General features: G+C 37.1%; 1 protein-coding gene across 6 annotated transcripts in view; it reads left to right on the top strand.

The window, feature by feature from the left end:
• The window catches only part of TRIP12 (thyroid hormone receptor interactor 12), a 78,898-nt gene that overhangs the window by 43,330 nt on the left and 18,269 nt on the right, over positions 1-17,299 (top strand). For 4 of the 6 annotated variants that reach the window (XM_075761082.1, XM_075761080.1, XM_075761078.1 and 1 more), the window contains 21 exons: positions 1,859-1,964; positions 3,110-3,246; positions 4,205-4,288; positions 5,718-5,813; positions 6,815-6,963; positions 7,310-7,345; positions 7,433-7,528; positions 7,939-8,031; positions 8,178-8,339; positions 9,926-9,994; positions 10,114-10,279; positions 10,544-10,661; positions 10,796-10,952; positions 11,271-11,424; positions 11,974-12,202; positions 12,923-13,041; positions 13,668-13,875; positions 14,980-15,080; positions 15,208-15,382; positions 15,782-15,923; positions 16,852-17,043. In XM_075761082.1, coding sequence (XP_075617197.1) covers positions 1,859-1,964; positions 3,110-3,246; positions 4,205-4,288; positions 5,718-5,813; positions 6,815-6,963; positions 7,310-7,345; positions 7,433-7,528; positions 7,939-8,031; positions 8,178-8,339; positions 9,926-9,994; positions 10,114-10,279; positions 10,544-10,661; positions 10,796-10,952; positions 11,271-11,424; positions 11,974-12,202; positions 12,923-13,041; positions 13,668-13,875; positions 14,980-15,080; positions 15,208-15,382; positions 15,782-15,923; positions 16,852-17,043 — 2,789 coding nt within the window. The remainder of the gene's footprint in view (positions 1-1,858; positions 1,965-3,109; positions 3,247-4,204; positions 4,289-5,717; positions 5,814-6,814; positions 6,964-7,309; positions 7,346-7,432; positions 7,529-7,938; positions 8,032-8,177; positions 8,340-9,925; positions 9,995-10,113; positions 10,280-10,543; positions 10,662-10,795; positions 10,953-11,270; positions 11,425-11,973; positions 12,203-12,922; positions 13,042-13,667; positions 13,876-14,979; positions 15,081-15,207; positions 15,383-15,781; positions 15,924-16,851; positions 17,044-17,299) is intronic. The other 2 variants (XM_075761083.1, XM_075761079.1) reach the window with 1 other exon arrangement.

Below are 17,299 nucleotides of genomic sequence, written 5' to 3'. Positions count from 1 at the left end.
TATGTGTGCACTTTTAGTACTTGAGAAGCATAGATACTATGGCATAGGATCTTGCTACAACTGTTTCAAACTTTGTCTTGTATCTCTGCTTTATAACTCTCTTTCCTCGCCCTCTCCTCCTGTGAGTGTCTTATCACATGTAAATAAGGTTGGATTCATCACGTATTTCTGTTGCAGCAACTTCAACTTAAGTTTTTGGTTTGAAAGCATACATAGTAAAAATGCTACTGCTTTTCTGAATATTTGAAAATGTTACATATTTTGTTCTATATGTACAGACCATCTGAAAACTCAAGTAGCTGGCCTGCTTCATTCATTTCAGTGCTTGGTGGCTATTAAACATAGAACCTCCTTGTTTTCTTAAGGTTGTCAAATTTCTTGAGTTAGTAAGCCAGGTGTTTGGTAAATACACAAATATCAAGTTAACCTGCGTCTGCATGGAACTTAACTGCACACAGCATTGTGTTCCTGAGTCAGTATAGTATAGTGTTTGAGAGGACAGACTATTGATCAGGTCAGTAATAGCTTTTCAGATCACTTTCCCTCTTCTGTTAAATATCCAGTTAGAAGCTGTATAGTTATCATTTCATCCCTCAGTACCACAACTCAGCATACCAGGAGTGTTTTAGGATTAGGGAAATAGACAGGAGCCAGTTTGACAGGTACTGTGCTCAAAAACATTGCACACTTAAATATGTCTTATTTCTGCTTTACTGCCAGAAGAGGGAGCAGTGATCTAACTTTCTAATCTTTTCAAAATTATTTACATCTATTCTAGTACTAGTATGTCTAAATTGGATGTTATGGGGTTCTTTTATTTTATTGTAGAGGCAGGGAGGGGGGACTGAAATGTAAAGCTGGCCTGATAAGTATTTTAAATTTTCAACACTTTAATTATCAGCCTTCTGGCTTGGAAGCTCTTACAGGATATTTCAGCCTGATAGTAAGCTTGCTCATCATCTGAGAATGTTGCATTGGATGGTGTTTTTTTGTATTTGAGATTTTACCTGGTTCTGTGATGGAATGTGTCATCAGAGCAATGCCTTCATAACCTAGAGCAAATTAATATCAGTTGGGTCAGTCTACAGTGCAAATACTTCTAAATTAAAAACTTGAGAACTCCTTTTCTAAAACTGTGAAGATATGCTTGGTTATTTGCCTCAAGAAAGACTTTACAACAGTGATGGGGGTTGAAAGGATGTAGTTGAAATAGGAACACAAATAATACACGTGACAGATCTCAACACTGGCAGTGCTCGACTCCTGGAGGGGAGCATGGTTTTGATTTAAGGCAGTTATTATTAAGTCATACTAATGTGAATAAAACTGACTGAAAATTGTGATTCAGCTAGTGAGAAGATTAAGTTTATGCTGCACAGATTTAGTCAGAAGTGGCAGAAAACACGTGCAACCACCACTGTGTCTGCTTCTCCCCCCGCCCCATAATTTCTTTTCCTCGCTTTATCTAAAGCTAAAGAATCTTCTTTTGTTTTAAAAATTTTGAACATCAACATGTTGAAGTAATAAACTCACCCATAATGTGATATCTGTTTAGCATGAGTGACTTAAGCTCTTCTATAGCTGTAGTGTGTAGGTTAGGAAAAGGTGTCAAGGTAACAACTTTGAGTCAATATTGCTTAACTCAAAATAATGGGTAAAATTAAGTATCTAAACCTTTATTTCAGTGGTGTAGCAGTTCAGTGCAAGCTGACTAAAAGCTGATGTGAGCTTACTGTGGTTCTTATGTAGAAGCTGTTCTTCTACATAGAAGTTTCCTGTACACGGCAGTTTCAATTCTTTGTAGAACTGCTATGTATTTAAAGACTCATTTACTCTCCATTCTTTACATATTACATAGGTCTAAGAAAATCTACAAAGAAGCGCAGTGAATCACCACCTGCTGAGCTCCCCAGTTTGCGGCGGAGCACACGGCAAAAGACCACGGGCTCCTGTGCTAGCACCAGGTAAAACCTTAAGATAATGAAACATGATTACTGCAGTAGGTTGTTAACGTCACTTTCAGGCATGAAAACTAACCTTATCTATCTCTTACTTTGCTATTGCAGAAGTAGCTGTAGCTTTTCAGGCCTGCTGGGTTATTCTGTACGCCAGTGTCATGAATAGCACATAGTTTGTCACATCAGACCTTCAATAAGTCCCTCAGCTGTGGGCACTGGAGGGAAAGAAACACACAAAGCCAATATCACAAATTTAAGTAACCCTTTCCTTTGGGAGGTGTTGTTTTAAAAGATACTGAACGCAAAGAGTGAGTGCTAAACTGCTGTCCATCGAGAATAATAAAATAGATGACTAATTTGAAAAAGAGACTTCATGGTACCACACAAGAGCATATTGAAGTACTTAGTATACTTTCTGAGGCAGGGGAAAATAGTCCTGAGTTAATGATTTTAAACATCTGGGAGGAGAGAGTAAATGTGTCCTGTGATGCAAAAAAATTTTGTAGTTGCATATATTGTGAAGCTAGACTTATGAAGCCTTAACAAGTTTTTTTTTCTTACACATAAACTACATTTAGTAGTTACATCACAACTACTTTTCCCTCTTCCATGCCATAAAAAAAGGCTTTCGAAGTCTGATTGTGTTGACAAGCGTGTATTTGAATTTGACTGTTTACTTTGTAGGCATATATACTTGTAGTCGTGATGACAGTTTTTTAAAAAAGCAAATTTAAAAAGGCTTGTGCCCTCAAACTTGTTCTGGCACTGAAACAAAGTTGAACATCAGAGTTCTGTTTGTGTTTTCAGTAGTTACACAGTTGAGAAGTTCTGTGACAGAGTATGTGATTCGTATCTAAGTCACTTTAATCTTCTCGTTTTTACAATTATATTTGGTAGACTGCCTTGTCTTGAAGGGTATAATGTAAGGACCTAGCTGTAATGCATTAGTGTAAACAAATCACTGCCATGATGTGAGGCAAGGACAGCAGAAAGTTGGATAATTTTGTGAAGACTGATTCTTAGGCAAATCTGTTAGTTTGCCTGACTTTGTGGGGGTGATCTACATAAATGTTACATGGTTTTGAGTAGTCTTACATTAATAAATCTGGTTTAGTTCATAAGGTCTGAAACTTTGTTTTTTGAATCTTTAGTCGGCGAGGCTCTGGCCTGGGCAAAAGAGGAGCAGCTGAAGCTCGCCGACAGGAGAAGATGGCTGATCCGGACAACAACCAGGATGGAGTTAACTCTTCAGCTGCACGTACAGATGAGACTCCCCAGGGAGCTGCAGGTAAGAAGAAATTCCAACTGAAGCATTTTTAGTGTAGTTGCTGATACAAACTTCTGTGCACTTAATAATTAAATGGATTCAGTTCTGGGGAGAATTTTTTTAAGCTGGTACAGCTGGTAAATAATTTTTGAAGGTTTTTGAGTGAGAGGGACCTTTACTTTTGAATCTGATCTCTTGGATATCTGGTATATGTTTCAGTTACGCTTTTTTGTAGTCTCCAAACTGTGTCCATTAAAGTAAACTTTAGTTTTCAGGCATCTACTTTTTTTTTTATAAAAAAAAGTAACTTCAGCTGATGCTACATAAATTACCGTACTGCCAACTGGAGAGACACCAAACTGTTCAGAAAATAGAAGGCGTGCATATACCTGTAAAAGCTCTTTTGTAACTACTCATAAATATTCTACGAGTTTTTTGTTAAAATAACAAGCGTGTCTGTACTGGAGAAATTTGTAACCAAGTTAAATATTCTTACTTGCATAGTCCTACTAAATGGTACTTAATTTTATCATCTGGACCTAATCAGTAGTAAGTTCAAAGGAGCTTTCCAGCAATTATGCTGTACTGTAGAAAATCTCAAAAGTTCTTTGCTTAAAGCTAGCTATATCAGTACAAAAAGTCAAAATTAACAGAAACTAAGTGCAGCATAACACTGAATTAAGAAAAACATAAATTTACTAAGAATACAGGTAAATCTGTCAAAGGTAATTTGCTGATCTAGCTGTAATTTTTTGTCACTATCTTGTGTCGATATAGCCTCTCTCTACAGGTCTAATATTTTCCAAAAGCTGAAGACTGGTCTATTTAAAGTGACAATTGTACAGAAGTATGATGGTGGCAGTGTTAAAAGCAGAGCACTCTTCTGATGGTTGACACTTGCCTTAATGGTGGAATTGATGAGAATTTGGTAGCTTTAAAGGTACTGTAACTTGCATTAATCTCTATTTTATTTCTTTAGCTTCTAGTTCTGTTGCTGGGGCTGTAGGTATGACAACCTCTGGAGAAAGTGAGTCAGATGATTCTGAGATGGGAAGACTACAAGGTATAAAAGTTATTAATTTACCTTTTTATGTTTGTTTGCAGCCTATAAATAGCCATACCTACCCAAATTCTGTATTATATATGTAGTGGGAAGGCTGTATTTTGTTTCTCTGTCTGTGAATGTGTTTTGCTTACAGTAGTTCTGAAGAATGTAGTTACAAGCTTTAATTCACTAAAGATGCAAGAATTTGGAAGTAATGTCTGGAGGGAGTGGCATGGTGTCCTTATTTACATGGTGTATAATACGCTAGTATTGATGATTTTTCAGGAGGAGGTGGGCGGAGAGAATTGACAACTCAGTCCTGTTAAGCGTGTAAGCTCAAATACGAAAAGAAGTCTTTGCAAGAAATGTTTTCAGTTGACAGGCCAGGTTAGGCCTACTGTTACTCTGCCTGCTTTGGGATAACATTTTTTGTGCTTGTCACTGATACCCATGTTGCTGTAAGCTTTGACCAAACAGAATATAAATGTTCTTAAAATGCTTGCTTTTGTGCTTGGGCTAAAGGATTTAGGTGTCTCAAAACTTGAGAGTACAGACAGGTATAAACTCATTTTGCATGTCCTGCAACTGTTTTAATGATTTTGCTGCTACATTGCAAGGAGTTCTGAGATCATGATCTCCCTTGCAAATGACAGGTTTCAGTTAATCTGGATATTTAATGAGGAAATGAGTGCTGTGTCACTACCAGTTCACTTGCTTATAATCCTCAGTAAGTATAGGCATGCATTAGGAATATTGAGCTAAATTGGTTGTTAATATTAATTGTTATTGTAATGATCAGCAATAGTCCTGCTTGCTATAATAAAAATCAGAATCACCCACTTAGTCTAGCTTAAGTAACACTACTGAAAAGCGTTTAAAAACAAAACCAAAAACCCCCTAATAGCTAGCAGAGTTCTTCCTTCTCCTGCTCATCAGCAAATAAAGCTGTGAACCTTTTTTCAGTGTCTCTTTTTCAGATTAGTAGTGCATTCAGTTCCTGAAAATGCAAAGATAAGATTAACCTATTTTATGTAGTTTGAGTTCAGATTTGAAATGAGTCTGGTATATCTGCTATTCTAGATCTAGACTTAAAGACCAGACTTCTGTGAAATGTATAACTCTGGAAACTCAGTGGGTGACTTCTTAAAGGGCCTTAGTGCTCTGATGCATACAAAAAATGAGTTATTTGTTCCCTAAAGGTCATCTTTTTGGTGTGGGTTTTTTTGTTTTGTTTTTTGGTGGTTTGGTTTTTTTTGTTGGTTTTTTGTTTTTTGTTTTTTTCTTTTTTTTTAAGAAATTGAGGTAGCTGCAGTCATCTAATCCTAACTCTTCTTTCTCAAAGTATCAAAATTCTAGTAGTCTTCAATTATAGCATCATGGAATTTAAGCTTTTAAAAAATATTTGTAGAAGCTTTGACAATGGCTGTTATCCTCTGTTTGCTTTTAGCTCTATTAGAGGCTAGGGGTCTTCCTCCTCACCTGTTTGGCCCTCTTGGTCCTCGGATGTCGCAGCTCTTCCACAGGACAATTGGAAGTGGAGCTAGTAAGCAAAGTTTGTCTAATTTGACTTAATTCTTTCCACTTCCAGACTAGTAGAATTCAGCCACTAGTAAATTCTAATATCTGTATTAGCTTCATAGTTTAATCTAATATATTACTTGTTGGAGACTTGTATGTCGTGATAGTGCTAGACCACTGGTCAACATATTATTTGCTTGCCTTCCTATAAGGCAGAGAAATTTGCTTTAGCCATATTTCTTTTCTTTTCTTTTTTGGGGCATCTTAATGTTCCCTTCTAGGTGGGGAAGGGAGGGTTCTCGCCTTTTCACCCCTTCCTTATCTCTTTCTTTTGCATGATGGGCTGCTTAACAAAAGACCTCTCCTACCCCCTTTGGTTTTTTTGCTAGCTTTGAACAAGTGCTTAAGCTAGCTTTAAAACTATTAGTAGATGTCAGTTCTAAGGTATGTTGTTTATAGTTTCAAAAGTGTCTTAGGTTTCAGACAGAAATCATTTCCTTCAGGCAGTGTGTCAGCAGGAATATGGGTCCTTAGTCTTGTTCCACCATGTCTGCATTGTGCAGCTAGATAAGATGCATACCTTCTAGCCCAAGTCTGTTTGGCTTCCTAGGATAGCCAAAGGCAGCCTGTTACACGCCTGCCAAGAAGAGGATGGGGTCTCACGGGTACTCCGTGTGCTGTATTATCCAGGGGGCGTGTTGAAAAGTCCTTTGCTTTATAAAGGTGGAGTGTTGTGGGTTCTGGCACCTGCTGTAGGTTGGCAAGATGGCTATGGTGAGCAGTGTGGTGGACTCCCTGTGCTGACCAGTCTGCACTGGAAAGACAGCCAAGAGTGAGATTTTTGCCTCCCTTTCCTATCCCCCCCCCCCCCCCTCTTTATGACAGGGAAAGGAAGTGAAACTACAAATACAGAGGAAAACAAACTATCTCTGGTCCTCCACTCTGGCAGAAGTATAGCTTAACAGTTCCCTTGAACACTTATGTCTTCTAATATCTTCTTTCCTAACCTCTTTTTTGGGTATCTAGGTTCTAAAGCCCAACAGCTTTTACAAGGTCTCCAAGCCACTGATGAAAGTCAGCAACTACAGGCAGTGATTGAGATGTGCCAGCTGTTGGTCATGGGAAATGAAGAAACATTAGGAGGATTTCCAGTCAAGAGTGTTGTACCAGCTTTGGTAAAGATTAAACATCATATATGTCTATTGGAGGATATAATATTTCACTCAATATCTTGCTTAAGTAAAGTACTATTAATTTATACTGTATATTCTTAATTATATATATGTTTGTGTATCTCTGTATATCCATTATTTAGTTTTAAGGGCATGTTTTGCGAAGTTTTCATAGTCCTATTAATTCTTTAATAGCTCAAGAATAGGTAGTGGCTTTTTTGAAACTTTTTTACCAAAACTCAAAGTCCTGAGTCAAAAGCTATGATACTAATTTGTGCCCTTTATTTATGTTGATATCTAGATACTTTTCATTGAACTAACAATACTTTTTTTAAAAAAAAACCAACAGATAACACTGCTGCAGATGGAGCACAACTTTGATATTGTAAGTGATTTGTAATATTTAAGATTTTTTTTTAATTAGAAAAATGTATAATCGGAACTTAAAACTAAATATATATGTATTTAATAGATGAACCATGCATGTCGGGCCTTAACATATATGATGGAAGCACTTCCCAGATCATCTGCTGTAGTGGTAGATGCAATTCCTGTCTTCTTGGAAAAGGTAAAATGAAATCAAAACAGTGTTAAACTAATCTGAGGGGATTTTATCTTTTGTTTTAACTTTAGGATATACCATTAAGATCGTACCTTATAAGATAATACATAATGCACAAGAAGCTTTTAAAAACAGGTTTACTCTTTGTTCACACCCTTACTGAAAAGCATTATCTGATTCACTGAGAAATTTTTGTCTGATCGGTGTTACAAAGATACTGCGTAATTATACATACTGGTAACTCATGAAGTAGCTATTTATCTAGCCTTAAATTGACAAGCCTGATTACAGTTAGCAGTGCAGCTGCATTAGTAATGTGTCTTGGTACAGGCTAACTGTCCAAATGTTAATAAAGACTATTATTTTTACAAACTGGTTTAGAAATTTAATCTACAAGCTTTCTTGTTTTCTTGTAGTTGCAAGTTATTCAGTGCATTGATGTGGCAGAGCAGGCGCTTACAGCCCTGGAGATGTTATCACGCAGGCATAGTAAAGCCATTCTGCAGGCAGTAAGTAAAAAAAAAAAAAAAAAAAAAAAAAAGCACTTCTACCTGCACCAATTCTACATCTTGGTGATCTTCTGTGAAGATGAAATAAGAAAAAAAGCTTATGTGACTTTAGCAGTACTGAGAGTGAAAATGTTTTTTTATTACAGGGTGGGTTGGCAGACTGTTTGCTGTACCTGGAATTCTTCAGCATAAATGCACAGAGGAATGCACTAGCTATTGCTGCCAACTGCTGCCAGAGTATAACACCTGATGAGTTTCACTTTGTGGCAGACTCTTTGCCACTGCTTACACAAAGGTTAACCCATCAGGTAAGAAGCAGTTATAAAATGGAAAGTTTTAATTTTGACCTGAAAGTAGTATAAAGTTGCCTCCAGATATCTAGTTCTTTACTTTGTATTATTTGCCTTTGCAATATGATAATTGGTTTAAAGTTTCTGTACTGTCAAGTTGTGATATTCTGATGTGTGTATGGACCTTTTGTTTCTTGTAAACATGCTGTAAGGATTCATGACACCTCTATTAATTTTGTAAAATGAGACAAGTTACTTTAAGTTAAAAGCAAGAATAATAGTGGGTTTGTAGTCCTTGTTGCCCATCAGTAAGAGGAAATCCAGTAGCATTATTGGTCTTTTTTCTTAACAAAGGTTCTCTCCCACTTCAAGCTCTGAAAAGCTTCAATTTCAATTTTTGTGGGTTTTTTCTGATTTGACATTTTGGGAGGGCTTACAGCTTCTTAAAAAGAAAGTTCCTACTCTTGCACAATAGTTTGAAGTCATGGGGCTCTGCCTGTCTGCAGTGCTGCTATGCTTATAAATGAGCACTCTCAGTGACTGTTGCACCAGATGATTTGAACATACTGCTTTGCTGGCAGATACCTATTAAAAAAGGTGAAAAAGGAAAAATTATTTGGTTCCTTAAATGCAACTAAATAGAAGCTTCCAGGTAATGTTTTGTGTGTTGTTGGCAAAATTAAGAATAGCACAAGATCTTCTTGCTGAGAGACTACTTGAATCTTTGAGGCAGCTTTACAGGAGTCAAATGTCAGCTTTAGATGGTGCTTTGGAAACATGAAGCACCGTTCTCAGCAGTAGTAGGGACAAGTGCTGACTCCTGCTCTTTGAAGAGAAGCTACAGCCCACAAAAGTAGGATTTCAAGAAATTTTGAAGTGGAATTTTTCTGGCCAAAAAAAAAAAAAATAAATCTCGAGTTAGCTCTTAACTGAGTAGTTGAGGTTGGAAGGCACCTCTCAATTATCTAGTCCTAACCCCCTGTTTAAGCAAGGTCAGTGAGAACACATTGCCTGGAACCATGTGCAGCTGATAATTTTTTTTTTTTAAATAATTCCAAGGCGACTTAGCTTCTCCGGGCAACCTCTTCCAGTGTTTAACCACCCTTACAATAAAAGGTTTTTTTATTATGTTCAGATGAAATTTGAGTGTTTCAATTAACTTTTAACTAGAACTATTTTTAAAGCTATCTTGGTGTCTTTGGATTTGCTGTTTTGACTGCACTGCACGATATAAAGAGCAGGCTTCATGTACTCTGTAGAAAAGTAGCTGTCACTCCTGCTTATTATTTGTATCTCCTGTTGGTCTGGCTTTGTAGCTCTCTTCCCTTTTGTTTCCTCCTTGTAGAGTCCAAAAAGAATATTATAGACTCATTAATCTCTAAAGATATTTGTATTGCAAGTGTGAGGTGTTTCCCAGGGAATATGCCATACCAGGAGGTCAGTCTAGACTGTCTCGATAAATCTAAAATTCAGAGCTGTAATATTCTGTAAAATTTTGGAGAAATTATGCTTATAAATGAGCACTCACGGTGCTCAAAACAACAGGATAATCTAATACAAGTTAAAATATTTTAATTCAAACAAATACTTAACTTTTATAATAGGACAAAAAGTCTGTTGAAAGCACGTGTCTCTGTTTCGCACGGCTAGTGGACAACTTCCAGCATGAGGAGGTAAGGGCGTGGGTTTTTTGGGTGTGGATTTTTGCTTCCTTCTTCCCTCTCTGTTTCTCCAAAGGGCTTACCTTTCAAAGTCAGACTAACGTTTTCAATTTTGCTGTTCCCTCCTGAAGAACTTGCTCCAGCAGGTTGCTTCCAAGGACTTGTTAACAAATATCCAGCAACTCTTGGTAGTGACGCCTCCTATCCTGAGCTCAGGAATGTTCATCATGGTGGTGCGCATGTTTTCCTTAATGTGCTCCAATTGTCCTACGCTTGCAGTCCAACTTATGAAGCAAAGTGAGTTCTTGCTCTTTCATATTCTGGGGAACCTATTTAAGTTAATGCCTACAGTCAATATGGAACTCTGTGTACTTGATTATACAAATATTGTGTTCTCTTATTTTTCTCTCACTTACTATGCATCCCCATGGAAGCAAAGTTTAGTCTTACTGTCTACTGTCTGCCTGCTTAGGGCAACGACTATCTCTTCTTTGTAGTGTCTAACACAGAATGGAGTCCATATTCTGATATAGGTAATCTCATAAATAATTTTGTATATAGATATTGCAGAAACGCTTCACTTCCTCCTTTGTGGAGCCTCAAATGGGAGTTGTCAAGAACAAATTGACCTTGTTCCACGAAGTCCTCAAGAACTCTATGAGCTTACTTCTCTTATCTGGTAAGTTAGGCAACCCTAGGGTTTGCATTTGGGTTAAAATCCGTAATGTCTCTAAAATGAAAGCAAACAGTTTTCAGCTTAGACGGACTTCATTTTATACTTTTAGTAAAATACCGTTTTAATGTTCTTTACAGTGAACTGATGCCTTGCCTGCCAAAAGAAGGAATCTTTGCTGTTGATACTATGCTAAAGAAAGGAAATGCGCAAAATACAGATGGTGCAATATGGCAATGGCGAGATGACAGGGGTCTCTGGCATCCCTATAACAGGATTGATAGTCGAATAATAGAGGTAGGAATTCCACATACTTGTGTGGTGATGTTTTTTTAAACAGGCATGCGGTTCTATAGGGAATTAAGTGCTTTTTTTATGATTTTGAAAATATCAGCCTTGTTCTTTCTGAATAAGAAACACATGAGTTTCCTCAAACCTCCTGCTGTAATATTGCACTATTTTGGTGTTCAGTAATGGGTGAACTGCTTAATCACTGTTCCTGTATTTCTGTCAGTCATTGGTTTTTTTTCTACTGTGTTGCCCCTCTCATCGCCTTTCATATAGCTTCCTGTTTGTTAGAGATTTCTTAACTTTAAACTCTTCCTTGTTTTTTAGGCAGCTCATCAGGTTGGTGAGGATGAGATAAGTCTGTCTACGCTTGGGCGTGTCTACACTATTGATTTTAACTCTATGCAGCAAATAAATGAGGATACTGGAACAGCACGTGCCATTCAGCGAAAACCAAACCCTTTAGCCAATACAAACACTAGTAAGTCCAGCTTAGGAGACACGTGGTGTTTCTAGCTGTCGCTAATGTATGCTGGGTTATACCACGGTCTGCTAGTTAGCTAATGTATTTCTTGTGATTTCTGTGGAATGTCAAACTATTCTGATTTATGTGAATGAAGACAGCTTTACAACAAAACTTAATCTCTTGAATTGTATTCTTTTTAACATATAAACTTTCTTCCTGGGAACTGCAAATGCATTAAAATGGGGGGGAATCTGGGGGTGTTCCTGGCTTGGGATTTTCTGAAACAGTTTTGTTCATACTGCTCTTTAAATTAATAAAGACTGTGTGAGGATTTCTTACTATTGTACAGAAATATGTAAGAACACTGAAGAAAGATTTGACTCCTTGAAAGAGGAAGATTTGTTCCTACATTCTTGCCATCAGTTTGACTTCTGGTTCTCAAATTATATCTTAGTTTAGCTCTGGAATTGAAAATCAACTCAGTTTTAAGAAAAAAAAAAAAAGTAATCATCAGGGCAGAGGTGCAATGAACTATGCAGTGATTTGTTCCACAATTTCTTACAGGTGGACATTCAGAATTGAAGAAGGATGATGCTCGAGCACAACTAATGAAAGAGGACCCAGAACTGGCAAAATCCTTTATCAAAACATTGTTTGGTGTTCTTTATGAAGTATATAGTTCTTCAGCTGGACCTGCTGTTAGACACAAGTGCCTTAGAGCAATTCTTAGGATAATTTATTTTGCGGATGCTGAACTTTTGAAGGATGTCCTGAAAAACCATGCTGTTTCAAGGTGGGTTCGTGAAACGTTGTGAATGAAACTAATTTTAAGCTTACAACTCAAACTTGTGATTACTATTTTGAATCATCTTTTTCAGGGGGAAATTGTACTTTTAAATTCTTAATGTATTTGTTTTCCAAATCCTGAGGCTGCCAGCTCTTCAGGAATTTTTTGCAGTAGGTGCCAACTCTAGGTGTTCTTAATAGAAACTTAGATTATCTATATAGCTGTGTGTACTTGTAATGTCTAATGTTACCACTTACTGTTTTCCTGATTTCTAAAACTTACCTATAAACTTTTCTGAAAGCAAGATGACTTCTGAGGTAATACAGTGTGAACAATAACAGACTCTCATAATGTTCAACTGGTAAGTATTCATGAAACCTCTCCTACTTGATAGGAGGACATGTTTAGGGCTCTAGATAAAAGGATGCAATTAGAAAATAAAACTGACTAGTTTTTCAAAGGCAATACAAAGTTCCACAGCACTGTGTTCTTTAAAGGAAGAAAACTCTCTCTTTTCCTTTATGCACATGTTAATTTGGTAAAAGTGATTTAAGTGGGAAGAGGACTTCCTTAGTCCTCTTATTTATAGCTTTTACAAAAGCACAACAAAATTTGGCTTTTGGTCTCTAGTACTATGTATGCAAGATGAACTGGCTTGATTTTATTATATTTTTTTAAGCAACAAAACCCAAAAAAACCCTAATTCTAATAAATTATCTGTTTTAGTCATATTGCCTCCATGCTGTCGAGTCAAGACCTTAAGATAGTAGTTGGAGCCCTGCAGATGGCAGAGATTTTAATGCAAAAGTTACCTGACATTTTTAGTGTTTACTTCAGAAGAGAAGGTAAATCTTGTTTGCCCCTTTTTTTTCGTTCTTCCCCCTCTGCACCTCCTTACTTAGTATTTTAAAAGCATGTGTGTGTGGAGAATCCATATCCTTTACCCCACTCCATCCCCCCCCTAAGCTATAAAAAGTTAATATTGTTCTTGAATAATAAAACTATTGTCATAACTGGGTAGGAACTGACCAAGGCTCTGGAGGAGACAAGCTTATTTTTTCTGAGTTTGAAACAAGTTTGTACGGGCTTACTAGACACTAGTGAATGTGTATTTAGGCTGAAGATGGCTTGCTGAAATTACATGGGTAGTCTTACAGGACAAAACTGATGAATCTTTGGCAGAAATTCTTTGTTATAATCTACTGGGGATTTGGGGGCTCCTTTAGCTACTCTTCATGCTGCTGTAAATTTTTTTTCTTAAAAGTATGTAGTTTAACTTTTTCAAGAAAGGTGTTGAACTGCTTTTAAAACAGAATTGATGGATGGGGTGAGCCAATGCTACCATAGCCAAAACAGAGGTTCTAATAACAGATTTCTCCCTTTTCAAACACCTTGTCCCCACCCCTCCTCCCAAAAAAAAAAAAACCCCACCAAACCAACTCACCAAACAAAGGTTTCTTCTTTTTCAAAGGGGTGATGCACCAAGTGAAAAACCTAGCAGAGTCTGAGGCTTTGCTCACAAGCCCACCAAAAGTATGCACTAATGGATCAGGAACACTGGGTGCCACTACAACAATAAATACTGGAACAGCCACTGCTGCCAGTAATGCAGCTGCTGATTTGGGCTCTCCCAGCTTACAGCACAGCCGTGAGGATTCTTTGGATCTGAGCCCACAGGGGTAAGTGCACTATTTGTTGTGAACAAACAATCTGTGGGACTTTTGTGGTGTCTTTTTGGGGTTTGTGGTTTTTTGGTTTTTTTTTTTTTTTATTTAAAGTCTTGACTGACATGGGTTGCTACAGTGTCACCTGCATTTTGCTGTGATATTTTTCTTTAAGGAACTAAAATAGAGTGGTGTTGAAGCTATCGATGGGTAGTTTAGATTAATTTTAAATGAAATGTTTAAAAAAAATAGAAAAAGACCAGCAATCTGCTAGTTACAATGTAACGATATAAAACAATCCATGCTGTTTGGGAAGAGACGGGAGAATGCCAAGGGCAGCAGCTGTAGTCTCGTGTGACTCTTGAGGACAGAGTGATTCTTTCAGAGAAATTATAGCTATGGTGCATGGTTCCTTTCTGCTGGAGACTGGAGGAAAAAGAAGTCATCCTTAAGTTATTTTGTTGGAATGCAACTCTCTTAAACACTTGGAGAATTAATATCACTTGTAGGAATAAATTATTCTAGTGTTACACAGCTTGCTTATATTTTAAAGGTGAAATGTTTTTCTTAATGTATTGGCATAATAAGGAAACTTGCCTTAAACCAGAATTGAAATATGTGAACTTGGGAAGTGTAGGGCTTGGTGAGTAGAAACTCCATAAATGGTTGAAAAAGTGCTTTCTGGGCTTTAATAGGGGAGGCAGGTCAAATACCCAGTGTCTTTTGGTGTTCAGTAGAGATTTGTAGATTTTTTTTTTTCCCCCTTTTAAAGTGTATTCAAATAAATGAATAACCAGATGGTTACATAAATAAAACCGTGAAAATTATGAGAAACCTTTATTCAGTGGCACTTCTGGCTGTATTTGGCTGCCCATAGTGGAAAGGTGACAGCAGGCAAAACCACTTCTTTCTGGATAGTCACATTGTCCTTCTAATTAAAAAAGACTTGAGGCCCCTTCTCACAGAACTCATTCTTCCCTTATGCCCTCCTTGTTGTGGGATGGAACCTTTTTTTAATTTTTGATGAAATAGCTGGCAGATGCCTCTTAAATTGAGGGATGGGTATGCGTATAAATATGGCGGATGGAAACATTCTACTTTATTTTTAAATTTGGACAGACGACTGAGTGATGTTCTAAAGAGAAAAAGACTGCCAAAACGAGGGCCGAGGAGACCAAAATACTCTCCTCCAAGAGATGATGACAAAGTAGACAATCAAGGTAAATAATTCTTAATATGAAACTCTCTCCCCTTTTAAATTTAAAAGGAGATAAGCTTATAGGCTGTCACAAGTGCTAACTATAATAAACCTATTGATTCTCTTAATTTTGTCTTTGCTTCCTCCAGCTAAAAGCCCTACAACTACTCAATCTCCTAAATCTTCCTTCTTGGCAAGTTTAAATCCTAAAACATGGGGAAGATTAAGCACACAGTCCAACAGTAATAATATTGAACCAGCACGAACAGCAGGAGTAAGTGGTCTTGCAAGGGCTGCTTCCAAGGATACCATTTCCAATAACAGGTACACACGCACAAAAATCAAAATGCTTCTGCTATGAGGTGCAGCTACTTTCTTATGATAAGCCATCAAGTGATTAAGTAGCACCTATCAAAGAAGTTTGAGCTTAAGCACTGTTAAAATAACTCTGGAAGAAGAATCAAGATATTAAGGTAGAGGAAAAAATAACCTCTTAATAGTTTAAAATAGCATGCTGGGGAAAAATTGGAGAATTGAGAAAAATGATGCAAGAAATAATCTGTAGAGAATAGACCTTTATTGTCTTGGAGTAAGAGGGAAGGGTTTTTGTCTGTGACTGCTGTTTAAACATGGAGAAAATGATACTCTGGCTGTGTTCACTTGTAATATTGGAGTATGCAAATGCCTTGTGTGTCTAAATGCCTTTTGTGTGCTTCTTTACAGAGAAAAAATTAAGGGCTGGATTAAGGAGCAAGCCCATAAATTTGTAGAACGATATTTTAGTTCTGAAAACATGGATGGAAGCAATCCTGCACTAAACGTATTACAGAGACTTTGCACTGCAACTGAACAACTCAACCTCCAGGTTAGAAATGGCAAACTTGGAGTGAGGGTGGGGACAGAAGCAGTAGAAGTATTTAGGAGGAAGCTAGAGGAAAGCTGACCATCTTAGACAGTATGGCAAATACTTTAAGCATGTATTTTGTTATCTTAAATTATGATACGGTGTTTCTTAACTTGCAATGGTTTGCTTGGGACTTATTTTAGAATTAGTATATTATCTCTGTCACATGCCATTTATGATAAATGATTAGTATTAACAAGGGTATTCTTTATTCCTAGCAATGTGTCACTTAACATTTTATCCCAAATTTAAAAATTCTGTAGTTAAAGATTAAGGATTGACTTTATACCTAAAGAACACAGTTTGTAGTAAGAACTTTGGGGGTGGGGATAGGACAAGATGGAGGTAGCCTTTTCTTGAAAGGATGAAAGAAATACAGATTGCGCCAAATTTACTAGCATCTGAAGAACTTGAGCCTTACTTCTCAGACAGTTGTGATCCCTGATGGTCTAAACCTGTAGCTTCTAAAGTAGCTAAACATCTGAGTTATGTTCTGGGCTTTGATCTAAGCAATCATTAAAATATGAAACTTTCCCTCCTCCTCTCTCCCACACAGATGTCATGTAAAATATATACCAATCCGAATTTTAAAAAAATACACGACGTCTGTTTGGAGCTCGTCTTTACGCTGCATGAGACGGAAATGGGACCTTGCATTTCTCTTACAATTGGGAAAATGTAGATGTTGCCTGTAATGTCTCCTCTTGAATAGAGGAATTGCTTATCCTCAGATTATTTACCCTGTCATTGCTTGTAGTGAGTAACTATACACTCTAGAATATGCCTCTTTTCCTCTCCCTTTATAGGTGTTCCATGCAGCAGGAAGAAAAATAGTATTTCTTAAGCCCTTAATACCTGGGTAATAAAATACTACCTTCATGTTTTTCAGGTGGATGGTGGAACAGAGTGCCTTGTAGAAATCCGTAGCATTGTCTCGGAGTCTGATGTCTCCTCATTTGAAATCCAGCATAGTGGGTTTGTTAAACAACTGCTGCTTTATTTGACATCTAAAAGTGAGAAAGATGCTGTGAGCAGGGATATCAGATTGAAAAGATTTCTTCATGTATTTTTTTCTTCTCCAGTAAGTTTTCTTGTTTATGGTTTTGTCATTCTTCATCATCTTTCAAACTGTACTTATCTGACCATTTGAGAGGTTCAGCAATGACCTTGACTTGAAAATGGAGTACGAAAGGAATGTTTTGTTTATGCCTAAGCTGTATAAAACTACAACTTTCATATGATTCTTTAAAGGTCATAAACTTTAGAATGCCTGTAACTACAGAAGACTCCACACAACAGTGGAAAAAAATTCCAAAATGTCCAATTGTCTGAGTCTT

The sequence above is a fragment of the Balearica regulorum genome, chromosome 9 (genome assembly GCF_011004875.1).
Source record: "Balearica regulorum gibbericeps isolate bBalReg1 chromosome 9, bBalReg1.pri, whole genome shotgun sequence".
NCBI lineage: Eukaryota > Metazoa > Chordata > Aves > Gruiformes > Gruidae > Balearica > Balearica regulorum.
Note: the sequence above shows the minus strand (reverse complement) of the source record. Positions and strands in the feature narration are given on the sequence as shown.